The sequence below is a fragment of the Triticum aestivum genome, chromosome 7D (genome assembly GCF_018294505.1).
Source record: "Triticum aestivum cultivar Chinese Spring chromosome 7D, IWGSC CS RefSeq v2.1, whole genome shotgun sequence".
In the NCBI taxonomy this organism is placed as follows: Eukaryota; Viridiplantae; Streptophyta; class Magnoliopsida; order Poales; family Poaceae; genus Triticum; species Triticum aestivum.
The window spans coordinates 186,272,143-186,289,227 of NC_057814.1; the positions used below are offsets into that span (position 1 = coordinate 186,272,143).

Genomic DNA, 17,085 nt, shown 5'->3' on the forward strand with positions numbered 1-17,085 from the left:
CGTATCATATCACGGGGTTTGGATGCACCGGCGAAGTTTGCACCAACTCTCAAGGTGAGAAAGGGCAATGCGCGGTACCGAAGAGGCTAGAAAATTACGGAAAGGTAAGTGTGTGTATAATCCATGGACTCACATTAGTCATAAAGAACTCATATACTTATTGCAAAAATTTATTAGCCCTCGAAGCAAAGTACTACTACGCATGCTCCTAGGGGAAGGGTTGGTAGGAGTTAACCATCGCGCGATCCCGACCGCCACACAAAGGAAGACAATCAACAAATACTTCATGCTCCGACTTCGTTACATAACGGTTCACCATACGTGCATGCTACGGGAATCACAAACTCCAACACATGTATTTTCAATTCCACAATTACTCAACTAGCACAACTATGATATTACCACCTTTATATCTCAAAAACAATTATCAAGCATCAAATTTCTCATGATATTAATTAAAGCAAATTGCCATGCTATTTTAAGACTCTCAAAATAATATAAGTGAAGCATGAGAGATCAATAGTTTCTATAAAACAAATCCACCACCGTGCTCTAAAAGATATAAGTGAAGCACTAGAGCAAAACTATATAGCTCAAAAGATATAAGTGAAGCACATAGAGTATTCTAATAAATTCCGAATCATGTGTGTCTCTCTCAAAAGGTGTGTACAGCAAGGATGATTGTGGTAAACTAAAAAGCAAAGACTCAAATAATACAGGACGCTCCAAGCAAAACACATATCATGTGGTGAATAAAAATATAGCTTCAAGTAAAGTTACCGATGGAAGTAGACGAAAGAGGGGATGCCTTCCGGGGCATCCCCAAGCTTTGGCTTTATGGTGTCCTTAGATTATCTTAGGGGTGCCATGGGCATCCCCAAGCTTAGGCTCTTGCCACTCCTTGTTCCATAATCCATCAAATCTTTCACCCAAAACTTGAAAACTTCACAACACAAAACTTAACAGAAAATCTCGTGAGCTCCGTTAGCGAAAGAAAACAAAAGACCACTTCAAGTTACTTTAATGAACTCATTCTTTATTTATATTGGTGTTAAACCTACTGTATTCCAACTTCTCTATGGTTTATAAACTCTTTTACTAGCCATAGATTCATCAAAATAAGCAAACAACACACGAAAAACAGAATCTGTCAAAAACAGAACAGTCTGTAGTAATCTGTAACTAACGCAAACTTCTGGAACTCCAAAAAATCAGCCAAAATAGGAAGACCTAAGCAATTTGTTTATTGATTAGCAGCAATTGGAATCAATATTTTATCACGTTCTGGTGATTTTTAACAATTATTTTCGTGAACAGAAAGTTTCTGGAATTTTCTGCAAGATCAAATAACTATCATCCAAGAAGATCCTATAGGTTTAACTTGGCACAAACACTAATTAAAACATAAAAACACATCTAACCAGAGGCTAAATCAAATATTTATTCCTAAACAGAAGCAAAAAGCAAAAAACTAAAAACAAAATTGGGTTGCCTCCCAACAAGCGCTATCGTTTAACGCCCCTAGCTAGGCATAATAGCAAGGATAGATCCAGGTATTGCCATAATAATGGTACGGCAAGTCATGAAAACTTTTCTCATATTCTCTACGTTCAGCAGCAAGTTTTCTTTGAGGCAAACAAAAATAATCAAAAGGGCTAAATTTAATGGGACAAAAGTCCCCAAGATCAATCTCGGGAGGTATGGGTTCCTCCCTTGGCCCTTTGTATTGCACAACCAATTCATCATTACAAGCATTCTTTTGGCAAAAAGTCACAAGCCTTTGTTCAAGACAAAAACCTAATCCATTATTCTGAATAGCAAAATCATCATTAAGCTCGGAAATTCTATCAACTAGAACATCGGCGGGAACCTTTTTCCTAAGATTTTCATTATAAGCAACATGATCCAAAGATTGTAAATGCATCATGTCTTCTTGATTAAAAAGGATAGCTTCTATGGGAGGATGGCTAGCATCTACCCTATAATGCGCAAAGATTTCTCTAGCCTCTTTCATTATGAATCTAAACTCATGAGCCAAAAAGATAGTGGCGGCACGCTTAACAGAAGAATGCTCAATATTAGAAAATTCTAGGAAAATTCTTTGTATGCAAGGATGCATATGAAGAAATTGCCTTTCAAGTTCAACTACAAGCAAAGATATTGCATCCGCAAGGCTACTAGTTTTATGAAGAATAGAGACACCCATAATGAGCAAAGCGCCGACACAAGTAAAGAAATCTTGAATAACTCCTTTCCCAATAATATTGCCACTATCGACTCGAAACTTTTTGGTGTGCAAGATAGTATGTTCCTCAAGAGGATCATCGAAAGCATCAAAATTTCCCAAGTTGTTATTATTGCCTTCATTAGCGATAACCTCCCCAGATTCAGACATGGCGAAAGAAAGACGAGCGAAAAGAGGCAAACAGAAAAGAGAGGGCGAATAAAACCGCAAGGGTGAAGTGGGGGAGAGGAAAACGAGAGGCAAATGGCAAATAATGTAATGCGGGAGATAAGGGTTTGTGATGGGTACTTGGTATGTTGACTTTTGCGTAGACCTCCCCGGCAACGGCGCCAGAAATCCTTCTTGCTACCTCTTGAGCACTGCGTTGGTTTTCCCTTGAAGAGGAAAGGGTGATGCAGCAAAGTAGCGTAAGTATTTCCCTCAGTTTTTGAGAACCAAGGTATCAATCCAGTAGGAGGCTACGCGCGAGTCCCTTGCACCTACACAAAACAAATAAATCCTCGCAACCAACGCGATAAGGGGTTGTCAATCCCTACACGGTCACTTACGAGAGTGAGATCTGCTAGATATGATAAGATAATATTTTTGGTATTTTTATGATAAAGATGCAAAGTAAAATAAAAGCAAAGTAAAAAAGCAACGGAAATAACTAAGTGTTTGAAGATTAATATGATGAAGATAGACCCAGGGGCCATAGGTTTCACTAGTGGCTTCTCTCAAAAGCATAAGTATTTTACGGTGGGTGAACAAATTACTGTTGAGCAATTGACAAAATTGACCATAATTATGAGAATATCTAGGTATGATCATGTATATAGGCATCACGTCCGAGACAAGTAGACCGACTCCTGCATGCATCTACTACTATTACTCCACACATCGACTGCTATCCAGCATGCATCTAGAGTATTAAGTTCATAAGAACAGAGTAACACCTTAAGCAAGATGACATGATGTAGAGGGATAAATTCATGCAATATGATAAAAACCCCATCTTGTTATCCTCGATGGCAACAATACTATACGTGCCTTGCTGCCCCTACTGTCACTGGGAAAGGACACCGCAAGATTGAACCCAAAGCTAAGCACTTCTCCCATTGCAAGAAAGATCAATCTAGTAGGCCAAACCAAACTGATAATTCGAAGAGACTTGCAAAGATAACCAATCATACATAAAAGAATTCAGAGAAGATTCAAATATTGTTCATAGATAAACTTGATCATAAACCCACAATTCATCGGTCTCAACAAACACACCGCAAAAGAAGATTACATCGAATAGATCTCCACGAGAGAGGGGGAGAACATTGTATTGATATCCAAAAAGAGAGAAGAAGCCATCTAGCTAATAACTATGGACCCGAAGGTCTGAGGTAAACTACTCACACATCATCGGAGAGGCTATGGTGTTGATGTAGAAGCCCTCCGTGATCGATGCCCCTTCCGGCGGAGCTCCGGAATAGGCCCCAAGATGGGATCTCGTGGGTACAGAAGGTTGCGGCGGTGGAATTAGGTTTTTGGCTCCGTATCTGATCGTTTGGGGGTACGTAGGTATATATAGGAGGAAGGAGTACGTCGGTGGAGCAACAAGGGGCCCACGAGGGTGGAGGGCGCGCCCAGGGGGGTAGGCGCCCCCCTACCTCGTGGCTTCCCTGTTGGTTGCTTGACGTAGGGTCCAAGTCTCTTGGATCATGTTCATTCCAAAAATCACGTTCCCGAAGGTTTCATTCCTTTTGGACTCCGTTTGATATTCTCTTTTTGCGAAACTCTGAAATAGGCAAAAAACAACAATTCTAGGCTGGGCCTCCGGTTAATAGGTTAGTCCCAAAAATAATATAAAAGTGAATAATAAAGCCCAATAATGTCCAAAACAGAAGATAATATAGCATGGAGCAATAAAAAATTATAGATACGTTGGAGACGTATCAACCCTCAAGAATGATTTGCTTATCATGAGATACCGTTTTGGCCTGTCCTTTGCCTCAAAAGGATTGGGCTACCTTGCTGCACTTTTGTTACTATTATCGTTACTTGCTCGTTACAAATTATCTTGCTAATCAAACTACTCGTTACTTATAATTGCAGTGCTTGCAGACATTACCTTGCTGAAACCACTTTTCATTTCCTTCTGCTCCTCGTTGGGTTCGACACTCTTACTTATCGAAAAGACTACGATTGATCCCCTATACTTGTGGGTCATCTGCCCCACACATGATACATAGTATGACCTAGACGAGTCTGAGATTCCTCCTCGTAACATTAGGCCACCCCACAGGTTTGGATGGTCTACGCCTCAAGCACCGCCTGAGCGCCATGGCAGACGTCGTCAGTGACACTTCTATCTATCAGTAGAGACATGACTATCTACTTATGTATGAACTTATGTCTATTCTATGTATGAGAAAATTATGATGTACTTATGTATGAGACATATGCCTACTCTATTTTAGTACTCTGTTATCCAAACTACAACATCATATTTAGATAGAACATAATGCACCTACAACAAGCTACAATAAGACAGTACAAACAACTAGATACAACTACATCTGAATTAAACGGTAGGTAGGACTGACATACAACTTAAAAACTACATGAAATCATCACCGTCATCCTCCTCGATGCAGGACTCTTGCCCTTCGACAATGCAGAACTCTTGCCATTCGATGATGAAGAACTCTTGCCCTTCGACGATGCAGAACTCTTGCTCTTCGATGATGCGATACTCTTGGCCTTGGTGCTCGGCATGAAGATATCGTCTTCATCCTCGCTGTCGGCAGTCCATAAAAAATATGTTCTGCTGCAACCTTTAGGTATGTTTCACGCTTAGATTGTTGCTTCATCCATCTTCCATGCAACCTGAGAAGTTCTTTTCGTGTATCCTCAAAGGTCCTGGGAGGCCACCCGCACCTACTTAATGTGTGAGCAAGCTCATTCAGTAGGGTGTCAATACTGATGAGTTCGTCCCACAAAACTATTCTATTGTCTCTCTTGAAATTGGCGGCTAAATGCAGAAGACATTGGGACGTACTAGGGTGAAAACTACGATCAAAAGGATACCCGGACATCTTGGCGAGACTACGAGACTACACTAGAATGCTTACCCACGTTAGTGTCGAGGATGTTTTATAGGTTGAGAACACAAAGAAAAGGGGAACTCGGAAGTGGGAAAATATGGCGGGAACCCGGAAGCGGGAAAATATGGCGGGAACTAGAAAGCGGGAAAATATGGCAGGACACACTTGCGGGCCCTAGAACGCGGGAAAATCTGGCGGGAATTAGATAGCGAGGAAATATGGCGGGAACTAGTAAGCAGGAAAATGTGGCGGGGGATACTGGCGGGAAACGACGACCCGAGATATAAGCGGGAGCCCAGAAGCGGGCATCATAGGGCTAAGAAAATGGGGCATGCACCTATCGGCTTACTGGAAGCCAATTAGGAGTAATCGTCCTAGGGAAAGACAAGACCTTATCTTCCTACTAGAAGACAATTAGTTCCAGTCGGCCACTAGGTAGCCGACAGGATCTATAACTAGTGGCCGACAGGAGGTTGGAGCCCAATCGGCGTCCGTATAGATGACGGGGGACCAATTGGCTTCCTCCTGGACGACAAGCATGTATTATCTTTAAAAATAAAAAAATTGGCGTAATATTTTTGAAAATTAATAAAATGTATTATTTAAAAAATATTTCGCCTTCAAGACGTTGCAAGCACATCCTAATACTGACTTTCAGAGCACCAACGAATTTCATGATGATCTCGTTCGCAAATATATGGTTGCAAGAATAAGTCCTCATACATGCCTATTTCCATTTATAAGTGTTCAACTGTGCAACTTGATTTGATCTGGTCCAAAAACTGGAATTTAATTCTCTTGCAGAACTTATTAGAAACCCTTGTCTTAAAGAAACACTTTCTCTCGTGGGTTCGATAATTCAGCGTCACCTCCGGGGAGAAAGGTGAGAATCCTTTCTACTTCGGATCACTAAAGGGACTCATCATTTTATAGGTACCAGGGGTCCTAGGGTACAATATCCTAGTCAGCTACGTATGGGGATTAGAGTTCTCCATGGATCTAGCATTCTGTCGTGTACGCCAAGTCTTCCGGAACCTTCTGATTATATGCCATTGTTCACCCGGTCTAGCCCAGGTCAGAACCGACAAGGGGTCCTCAGCCCAGCCCATCAAGCCGAGAGTCGACATGATGAGAGGCCCCTTAGACGGGACACCGTCAGTAGCCCCTGAACCGGTTTTCAAGTCTGGACGCACCTCGACGCATCTAAGTTGCACATCATCTTCATTCGCTGGTCTTGAAACTAGTTCAACGAAAGCATCCTTCTGCAGACTAGCATCCTTCCGCAGCCAAGTCTTGGTGTCGAACTACATCCAAGGTGACCAACACCACCTCAGTCTCTGAAAAGTGTTCAAGCAATTTGAGCCAGGCTACATGCCAAAATGGTTTCCCGTGCAACTGGCTTGTGGGTGTAAAGTATTCCTGTGTTCCCAGTGTGATGATTATTTGGTATGGTTCTGATAACACACACCGGTCTTGTCCACAGGCCTACCTGGCCACGTGGTGTCCTTGACCTGATGGTCAGCATGATGTGCGGACGTGGGTGTGGGACCCACCAAGGTTGGAGCAAAGTTGGAGCTCGTCTTCTAGGTGGAGAAGGTGATCTGAAAAAGTATATTGCAAGTAAGGTTGACACTATACAACGATCCTTGACAAGCATCTTATTGTGATTCTTCTGGACATGCATCCGTCCATGGATGGGGAGCGAGAGCAAGTCCGCGTGGCATGGGTTGCGGCTGATCATGGAGGACACGAAGGCAACATGATTACTTGGTCGCCGGTTGGAGCCTGGAGGTCATGGAGTAGTCCGCCCAAGAACGCCCAGCCATGATCCGATGAGCTTCGCGACGACGTCTACGGCTCGACGCTGGCATCTCTAATCTGTCACAACAACATGATTATATGATCGCCGACTAGAGTTTGGTGGTCATGGAGCAGTCCGTGCCAAGAACGATCAACCATGGGCCGGCGAGTTCCGCGATGACGTCTACAACTCGATGCCGACATCTCTAATCCTTCACTCGGACCGCCCCTCCCCATCCCCCGCTGCCTCGAAGCTCCTCCCGATACCGATGGTGCGAGAGGTGAGGTGCGCCTGGTGTTTATGGAGGAGAACAAGAGATATCGTGTCCCGTGTTGTTTATCAATCCGTGTCGTGCAAGGGGTGAGGTGGGAACAAAGCGATGGATCAAACCAAGAATATCACCTCCCTTTATTAGGAGGTATAGATACGCTAAAAACCCTAGTTCCTCTAGCTCCCCGCCGTCCTTTGGTTTCGCTGTATTCCACGTGGCGGCGCCCTCCTAACCATTTTCGCCTGATGCCATCCTTCACCGGGACCCTGGAATGCTCGCAAGATAATTGAAGGCAGGAGAGTGTCGATAACCAACGAAGAAGAAAGAAAATGTTTCGTCGGTTATCCAATGGTGGAGAAAAGAAAAGAGCAGGTAAATGCCAATGGATGGCTAGGATGATAGGGTTAATCCTGAGCGAGTTTACCAATGTAACTCAAAATATACCGTCTTTCTTATCTCTCTCTTTCACTTGTGTAATCCGCCGGCGATATATAAGCCTAACTCTGGGAATGGAAGAGTAAGAAGAAAGTTTATCAAGCTAGGGTTTCGTTGTCCCCCTTTCTTCTTCCCCGAGCTCCGCCTCCAAATCAGGGGTGACTCTAGATCGAATCCATCCATTAGCTCGGGTTCTTACGCCTTCCCAGGCCCTCGACGCCCGACGCCGTCCTCCCAGGCCCCCGACGCCGCCATCTCAGGCTCCCGACGCCGTCCTCCCCGGCTCCCGACGCCGCCATCTCAGGCTCCCGACGCCGTCCTCCCCGGGCCCTCGACGGCAGCTGCTGGGACGCCCGACGCCGCCCTCCCAGGATCCCGACTCCGTCCTCGCCGGGCTCTCGGCGGCACCTGCTGGGACGCCCGACGCCGCCCTCCCAGGATCTCGACTCCGTCCTCCCCGGGCCCTCGACGGCAGCTGCTGGGACGCCCGACGCCGCCCTCCCAGGATCCCGACTCCGTCCTCCCCGGGCCCTCGACGGCAGCTGCTGGGACGACCTCTCCAAGCCGCCGCACGACGCTGTTCCCTGGCCTTGCCGGACGACCCCGCGGCCAAGCTGCTGGCGTTCGCTCTTCCAAAGCTCCGCCACACAAAACTCCCTCCCTCAACCTTGAGGTCCTTCCCAGCCAGGCGGCCCGCGATATCACCCTGATCGAAACTCACCACCGAATGAGTTTGCTAATAGGTTAAAGCTATGGGTGGCCCGTCGCTGTTCTAGATCAATTGTTTATGTGGAATTCCGACCAATAGACCCTGATGCAGTGTTAGAGCAGTGGAATACTGTACACCCAATTCCGGCAGATCCTGAGGGGGCAGCTTCACCACAGCAGGCTGAGGGGGCAGCATCACCACAACAGGCTGGGGGTGCTGCAGCAGAACATGCCAGGAGGGCGGTGGAAAGTGCAAGAACCCTCTCTTGCACTGGTTCCTTTGTGCATACAGACGGAATTGACCCCCACCATTATGTATTGACTTCTGCGCATGCTGTTGCTCCAATTTTCACCAGCAATGTACCAATGACAGCATGGGACCTTAGTCACTTCTACGAACCACATGTTCTTTGTTACCACCGTGAGCTGGACCACCAGAATGGGCACGACAATGTGAGGGTTTTCGTAAGAGGATGGGTGGCTTTCTTGAGCTGCGAAAATGATCTGCTAATGATTCGCGTCACCCAACCCCATATGGAGGGGTACTGTCAGCAAGATCATCAGCCACTAACATTTGCTTCTTCATTTCCAAGACTCCTGAATGATGTGGTGATGGTTTCATGGCCAGAAGTTGGGAGAAGATTGGCCGCTGTTTCTGGGGAGGTCTCCTACCCAAATCGCCATATTGATCTTTTAGATGAAGTTAATGTGTTTGGATTTACTATGGAACTCTCTGAGGTGAATATCACATCGGAGAGTGGAAGTTTAGGGGCACCGTTACTTGACGGCGAGGGCAATGTGGTTGGAGTACTGCATGGTGGGAATGGGCGGTTCTCCTTTTTCATCTCTCTTGGTGACCTCAGGGAAGTTCTTAATCAGTGGGGTAAGACACGCGACCAATTTGACCCTTTTTTTATTGATTCCTGCATGTGTTACGTCTATAATACAGATTGTTCTATTTTGCAGGTTTCATTCTTGCAGTTCCTGCTTAAGCTCCGCTGAATCTGTCAATTGTCTGTTCCACTTTGACTATGCTATGATTGAATTCACAGAACTTTTAGGGGTGGTTTCTAGGAATTTTAAATTGCTGCTGTATCTTTACAAATTGGAGTAGCTTTTGTTGATTTTTTTCCTTGCAGTAATCTAAGACAATGGATGTGGATGGACATTGAACAAGCAGACATATGTTTTCTGAAATTCCTGTTATGAATGGAAATTGCAAAGACATTTGGACCTCAAGTTATGAAAAAACAATTCTAGGGATAACTGAAGTTGCTAGTATGAATAAAGACACATGAATTTGCATTTTTCTTTACCACATGTAAGCATATTGCACCACTTCGTTTCAATAGCAGAGGTCACGGGATACTAATATATAGTGTTTAGTTAAGTTCTTGTCTGTAGAAGCATGAGTGTTGGGTTGGCTGGCCTGGGTTTCACCACCAACCATTGTGTAAGAATGTACTCCCTCCGTTCCTAAATATTTGTCTTTCTAGAGGTTTCAAATGGTGACTACATACGGAACAAAATGAGTGAATCTACACTCTAAAATATGTCTATATACATCCGTATGCGGTGACTATTTGAAATCTCTAAAAAGACAAATATTTAGGAACGGAGGGAGTAGATCGCAACCATATCAAAACTGTGGGATGATCTTTATTAATAAATTGTTGTCAAGAGTTGGGCTAAAACAATTGTGATGTGAACCCTCTTCTCTCAAATTTATTCACTTGTATTGCGACCCATTTTCAACCTAGTATAGTAATACCAGTAAGAGCTGCTTCTGAAGTGTCTGTCAGCCTAACACACACCAGTCTATCGGTTATGAGGTACTTCTCATGGGTTCACTTGGTGAGATAAATTTGATTATATGGAAGTTTGGTGAAGGCAAAACCAGAATCAATTCGAGGACATGGCTCCAGGTTAGTACTTTACTACAGCAGGCCGTAAGAAACAACACCTTTCCTTTTGAATTTCTCAGCCCCCTGCACCTCCACAGCTGCATCAACCTCAAGACTCATATGCTTGTAGATAGCCTGTTTAGAGCAAACAAGGAATCAAGAACGATTTGATCCTCACAACTCATAAGCTTGTAGACAGCCTGTTTAGAGCAATTAAGGAATCAAGAACAATTTGATTCACAAATTCTTATTTGGCGTGCGTGCACTGCACTGCTTAGCAGTGTGTGGCCCCCCTTTTTAGGGTTGTACTCGGACTGTGGGGTTGCACTTTCAGAGGTCATTGTCTCCCCATTTTATTTCCGCCCTTGCAACCGCTTGGTCTGCTTCAAGGTGGAGACCAAGGCAATCCAGCTCTTGTGGTTGGTGCTAGCCGAGCTCGCTATCTCAATGAGCCGCCCAGAGACATGGAGTGAAGGGGGATTGTTCTTAGGGTTTGGTGATATCCGTTGGATCCTTTGTGCGAGAAAGCAAATCCAAGACGAAACCCTCATGTGTATGGTTTTGGCATTTGTGCTCTTAAGTTCAATTGGGGCAATTTTGCCTTTTGATTTCTTCTATAGATTTGTTTCCACAATTCACTTTTGTCTGCCTGATTCCTTGGTTCTATGCAACCAAGTCCAGGTTAGTCAATTGCCCCTATCTCGCTGTTATTATTTTTTTGTTTAATTGTGTTATTGGTGATGTGGTTTTTCTTCATTGTTTTTTTTCTAGCTGTTCTCTTCTAATTTGTGTGATTTTCTTCAGTAGGCAGCCAAATTCAAGTGAGTGGATTCAGCTGTTCAAGTATACTCCATAATACTGGATTTTATTAGAAAAAGATGAGTATCAGTGATCGGAATGATTGAACTGCAGTACACTGCAAAGAAATTTGGATTACGAGAAGGGCATATATCATGTAAAATTTACTCCCTCCGTTCCTAAATATAAGTCTTTTTAGACATTTCAAATGGACTGCAACATACGGATGTATGTAGACATATTTTAGAGTGTAGATTCACTCATTTTGCTCCGTATGTAGTCACTTGTTGGAATCTCTAGAAAGACTTATATTTAGAAACGGCGGGAGTACATATGTTCGTCACATTTGTTGTCCACTCATTGGGTTCCGTTCAATCAATTGTGTGATCTATGCTCTGTGCAGTGCATATGCGTGCTAGGTTTCTGGCCGTGCTTAAAGCTGTTGATTTTTTTTATTAATCGCATTTAGCGGCGAGGGGAGTTTTGGCTCTCGGGTCCAGATGGACCCGAAATCTCTGCCACTCATAGATGCGTCGCGATCTGTGCCAGAGGTCAATGTCACGGCGATACAGAATTCTGAAAAGATTTATACGCTGGCCTGTCTGACGCACATACAGACGGTGGGTGGGTCAGAGTTTGACGGCCGTCTCCTGGATAACGCTCGCTACACACCTGTACTCTGGGCGCCTGGTACAGGTGTCTGGTGTTCATGGCGATGGCCGTCGGTATTGAAATTCTTGTGAATAAGCCAGGGTCGAGCTCGGCGGCGCCGGCATAGAGGTCAGACGACGAGGCCGGCCGGAGGGGTTGCGCAGCAGCCTGATGGATCAAAGAACGCTGGCGTTGAAGATGGCGGCCGACTTCCCCGTAGCTCCAGTGGACAGGTAAGGTTCTAGCTAATCCCCTCTCCGTAAAAACTCGTGAAAAGAATCTGATTTTCAGAGATTTTCCATCTATCTGCGGGGCCGTTGATTTGCGATTGGAATGTCATTGTAGGTTACATATTTTCGCGGACGAGGCGTGCAGCGCTGCAATTTTGATGGAGATGGTGCAGGCGGTAGGTCCGGCCGAAGTTCATTCAGTCGGCGGATCTAGATGGGGAATGGTTGATGCTGGGGTCAGCGTTGTGGCCGGATTCAGCGGTGCAGCGTACGGCGAGCAAGTCAGGGTGGATGCCGGAGGTGTTGTGGTGTCTGATTTGAATGAGAGCGAGGAGGATAACGCTGATGCATTTGAGCAAGGAGCGCAAGTGGATGGGATCCACGCCATGGATTCTGTGATTGCAGACCAAGCGGAGAGTGAAGATGCTGCTTCTGTACATTCTACAGGGAAGATTGATCCACAAGCCCCAGGATGGACAAGAAGGTATTCAGGCACTTTTTCTTGCTATTTTTTATTCTTGTTGCGATCTACATACTCTGATATTTTTTTCTTTGGCTTAGCATGTTTTGTTACAAGTGGGTAATGTACGGTACATCTACATGATCTTGTCTTGAAAATAGATAAATGTTTTCCATTGCATAGTTTAGTATAACTTGGGGGGTTGGCTGTTAGATGTATAAATGTATTTGATTTATTGCTAAAATTGTATAGGATAGCAGCAGTGCAGAACATGATCTCACTGAAATTTATCAGTGCATGACCACTTTTTTTTTTGATTTTGGTCAGGGTTAGGGTTGGGAAACAACCACCTGACCGCGCACCATGCCTGGACAGGGGATGTGCACTAGAGCAGACTATCAGAGGAAATGCTGACAAGCTAGGACCAAACGTGATTGAGCCTGAGATGCTGATCCTAAACCTCTGAAATGTTCGCACATTTTTCGCAGGCAAAACAACCTATTGCGGTACTCCTTCGTGAACAAAATGCCAGAGCAATCTGCCATGTTACTACTGCGCGCCATAACATTCAGACTGACATGGTGAACTTCACAGACAAGCTCATGGCAACACTTGCATCCAACTGTACTTGTTGTGCTGCTAGGGGTTTCTCAGATTGCCCTTTACGAATGTGTAATGCCAATCCAGCATCCAAGGCCACCACGGCACCAGAAGAGGCTGCCTGCCCGCCCAGTGCTAACCTACCGACCATTTACCGAACCCCCGTCTCCACCAAAATCCATGGTGTCAGGCTTGAACTCTCTGAAAGTGAAGGTAACTTTTTCCCTCTTTCGCCATTTAAGCCTCACGCACGTTGTTTTCCTCATATTTTGTTGTTCACTCAGCACATATCTGGTGTGCAGGCGAAAGTTTTCTCAAAGACTGAAAAATGCTAAACGGCTGAGGCATCAGGCTCAAGTTCCTTTAAACAACATCCAAGATTGCCAAAACACCTAGCACCGAATCTGTTACTGAATTTGGAACAACCGAAGCCATTTGTTCTGCTGTCCAGCATTATGCCCGCTGCATATCAGTCTCTGTTAAGGATATATATGCAGACTGCCAGATCGACGAACCATCACTGGTCCTTTTTGGTGTCAGCCATGTCAGCATACCTAAAAGGAAGTATATATCGGCAAGGAGTTACGCTACCAACCCATGGTTTGCAGGTCGCCCAGTCGTTCCAGCTCCTACTTCCACTGCCGAACTTCTCGAATCTCACTTCGCATCATTGTCTGTGAAACACCTTTCAAGGTATTCATGTATTATCATCAACCATGATCTCCCCTTTCTTTTTTTTCAAACTTTGCATCATTCTAACAAATAACATGGTCTATGCAGGAATTGGATACTGCATAATGACCCTAGGTTCATTCGAGTTACAGGGGAAGAGATAAAAGATCAGCTCCTTGGCGATGCCATGGTCGACCACGAACTTGGATGTATCATTTTGGTCGACCACGAACTTGGATGTATCATTTTGCAGCGCCAGAAGCAGCTTGATCATGAATCAAATCCTGATGTACAATATCTTAACCACCGACACATCCTAGAGGTTGATTTCTCGGTAAGATAATCTTCTACATGGTTATAGCCCGACCAGACTTTCTGCATCATTCTAAATTATATAACCTTTTATGTTTATCCCAGCTACCCAATGTTTACCTGTCTACAATTTTTATTACAGACAGTTGCTCTATGTGGCACAAGTATTTCCGACTTCCTAGAGGTCCAGAACCAATTCATTGGCCCAAGTGTCTACCATGCCATAGAGGCCTGCCAGCTGGTAATTTTTGTTTGGCCTCTTTAAAAAAAAATGCTTGACCTCTTATCGAACTTGCATTTCTAGTTCTATTGAAACAAACACCTGAGACAAATATCGTCATGACCTCGCTACCATGCAGTTCTACGTACCAGCTATACTACGCGACGGATGGGCAATCCAAGTTTTTGATCCTTCAGTCGGTCCCAAAGGATGCAGCCAGGATCAGCAGGCTCGACACGAGCTTATTGCGTCGTGCTTACATAATGCATTGTTCGGGTGCCTGCATGCTGGGTGGCCAACACGAAAGGATAACTGGTCTACCATTTCCCCTGTTTTATGGATACCACAATTACCAGGTTTCCCCTTTGCGTTCCACCTAGAATTAAGTTCGTTTCCACATCAATAAGAACTGCCTAGCACACCACTAATCCAAACTTTCGTCATGCACATCATTAGGTACCACGATGGAGAGAGTATACCGATCACCAAGGTATTTGATAAGAAATCCTAAACTACACTGTTCTGTACCGAGCTTCTCTTTTGCCATATAGCGATTAGCTCACAAAGGCAAAATCTCATTTTGATCACAGAACAACCTTGTGAAAACTAAAAGTACATTCTGCAAGAAGTTATGAAGCTCCAGGGGAACAGTTCATCATTGCCAGCCGATGCACTATGGTCAGTTCATGCCCCTACCGATGGTTATGAAGCTCCAGGGGAACATTTCATGCGACCCATTTAGCGTGCCCACTACGGACATTCAATGAATATTCATTTTGTCAATCCATGTTGTATCGCTATACATGACTAAGTGTGTATCGTACATTTCCTCCAAAACCATCTACCTAAATGGACAACCTATTATATTTTTCATGCGTTATCATTCTAGACCTCCCTCTTATCACTTTTTTTTTTAAATCTATCACTTTTTTTTGGTAATTCATCATTCATCCACCAGGCGAAATCTGTTGTTCACACACGTTAAGAATGAACTTTGATCTTAGCCATCAGGTTGGTCACGCCGAGCATGATGTTGACCCTTATGAGATCTTGGACAAATCGGGATCCTAACGAGACCTCCGATGGGGAGGCAGGATGTGCTGCTGGTGTAGCGGGGGCATGATTCTCGTCTGTGACCTCCGCATCCTGGTTGGCCAGCAGGTACATCTCGTATCCCTCCTGCCATTCGTAGAACTGGCATCTCCCGGCCTTGAAGATAAATTACAGAAAGAGAGAAGGAAAGTGAGAAAATCGCGATGTGAAAAAGATCAGTCAGAAAGGCTTGAGGGGCGGTCTGGGAAGAAAGTACTAACATCTTTTAAGCAGCACTTGTAATATCGATGTCTAGGCTTAGACCCACACGGGCCACACACTGCGGTGATGATTTTTTGCTTTGCAAAATGGACATGGGATTAGTGGAAGGGGCGGTGGTTTCTGCCGGCGCCTGGAGGCAGAGGAAGAGGACTCCATTGGAGCAGGGGTGAGAGATGGGAGAGAGCTTGCAAAGGAAGGAGGAGATGGAGGGGGGAGGTAGGAGGAAGAGTGAGGTGGGGCTGCACGGGAGAAATATCTAGAGGAGCGGCCTGGCAGCCAACGCCGTTGGAACAGTTCCTTCCATGGTTTGGAACAGATCCGTCGAGGGGCATCTGTACCCGAAGCGGCGTTCGCCTGCCGTTCCTCTGCCGTGGAACTGTCAAGTGGGCCATCCGGTGTACTTTTTATTCAAAATACCTGACTGAATACTGTGCTATGTCTGAATCTCGAAGCAGGCCAGCGGTCTAGATTACAGAAGCATTTGGACCCGAGAGCCAAAGTGGATTTCCGCATTTAGCGTGCCGTTCCTCTGCCGTTGAACTGTCAAGTGGGCCATCCGGTGTACTTTTTATTCAAAATACCTGACTAAATACTGTGCTATGTCCGAATCTTGAAGCAGGCCAGCAGTCCAGATTATAGGAGCATCTGGACCCGAGAGCCAAAGTGGATTTTCACATTTAGCGTGCTGTTGTTTGCTAGTACTACCCTTTATGTGTAAATCGAAGTTTGGTCAGTTGATTCTCCAAATCACGGTGCTTTGTCTATGTGGTTAGGGTTTAGAGGGGTTTTCTGTCCACGTGTCTCCAATTGGCATGTGCTGAGTTCCATTTCTTGACTGTCTGATCGCAACATAATTGTTGCACGCTTGGTGACACATGGTATTTCAGCAAAATTACATGTTGCTGTCGGTGCTATGTCACTGATTACGTATAACTAGTTAAATGCTGACGTAAACAAAAAAAAACTAGCTAGCTAGATGCCACGCGCCTATCAAACAGTTGTTTCAATTAAAAAATGTGTGTCAGCCAATATGTAATATGGTTTCTATTTATGTAACGACAAACGACTTTCTCTTCCGAATCCTCCTTTGCAATCAGCATCTATATCATGTTCTTGCAAGAAGATTAGTCTCTTTCTGTAAAATCATTGCTCATTCAAATGTCTGCCGTCTCACCTTAACATAACAAATCTATGAAATAGTTCTCAACGTACTGTGAGAGATGATGGAGTAGTGTATGTCTGATTTACAAAGAAAAAAGAAAAGCTTCCCATCTAACACGTGTAATGAAAATATTTGTCTCCTTCTTCTTCAATAACAACAAATGTAGCACTGTAATTTGTGACCGCACGAAGTATAAAGGAAACCAATTGTGGTATATAACTGAGA

At 44.6% G+C, this 17,085-nt stretch overlaps 1 protein-coding gene across 3 annotated transcripts; it reads left to right on the forward strand.

Annotated features, from left to right (window-relative positions):
- Positions 1 to 7,900: 7,900 nt before the first annotated feature.
- Positions 7,901 to 15,257, forward strand: LOC123169844 (uncharacterized). 3 transcript variants are annotated; one of them, XR_006484963.1, is made up of 10 exons: positions 7,901 to 9,420; positions 9,504 to 12,123; positions 12,236 to 12,604; positions 12,908 to 13,393; positions 13,483 to 13,873; positions 13,961 to 14,186; positions 14,307 to 14,405; positions 14,524 to 14,740; positions 14,841 to 14,874; positions 14,975 to 15,257. XR_006484963.1 is itself a non-coding variant. In XM_044587708.1 (2 exons), the coding sequence occupies exons 1-2, from the start codon at positions 8,904 to 8,906 to the stop codon at positions 9,527 to 9,529; spliced, it is 543 nt and encodes a 180-aa protein (XP_044443643.1). In that variant the 5' UTR covers positions 7,909 to 8,903; the 3' UTR covers positions 9,530 to 9,909. The 3 variants fall into 3 exon arrangements, 1 of the variants encoding a protein (XP_044443643.1); XR_006484964.1 differs by having other exon boundaries at positions 12,908 to 13,086; positions 13,175 to 13,393; positions 14,524 to 14,874; XM_044587708.1 differs by lacking the exons at positions 12,236 to 12,604; positions 12,908 to 13,393; positions 13,483 to 13,873; ... (3 more) ...; positions 14,841 to 14,874; positions 14,975 to 15,257 and having other exon boundaries at positions 7,909 to 9,420; positions 9,504 to 9,909.
- Positions 15,258 to 17,085: the final 1,828 nt, after the last annotated feature.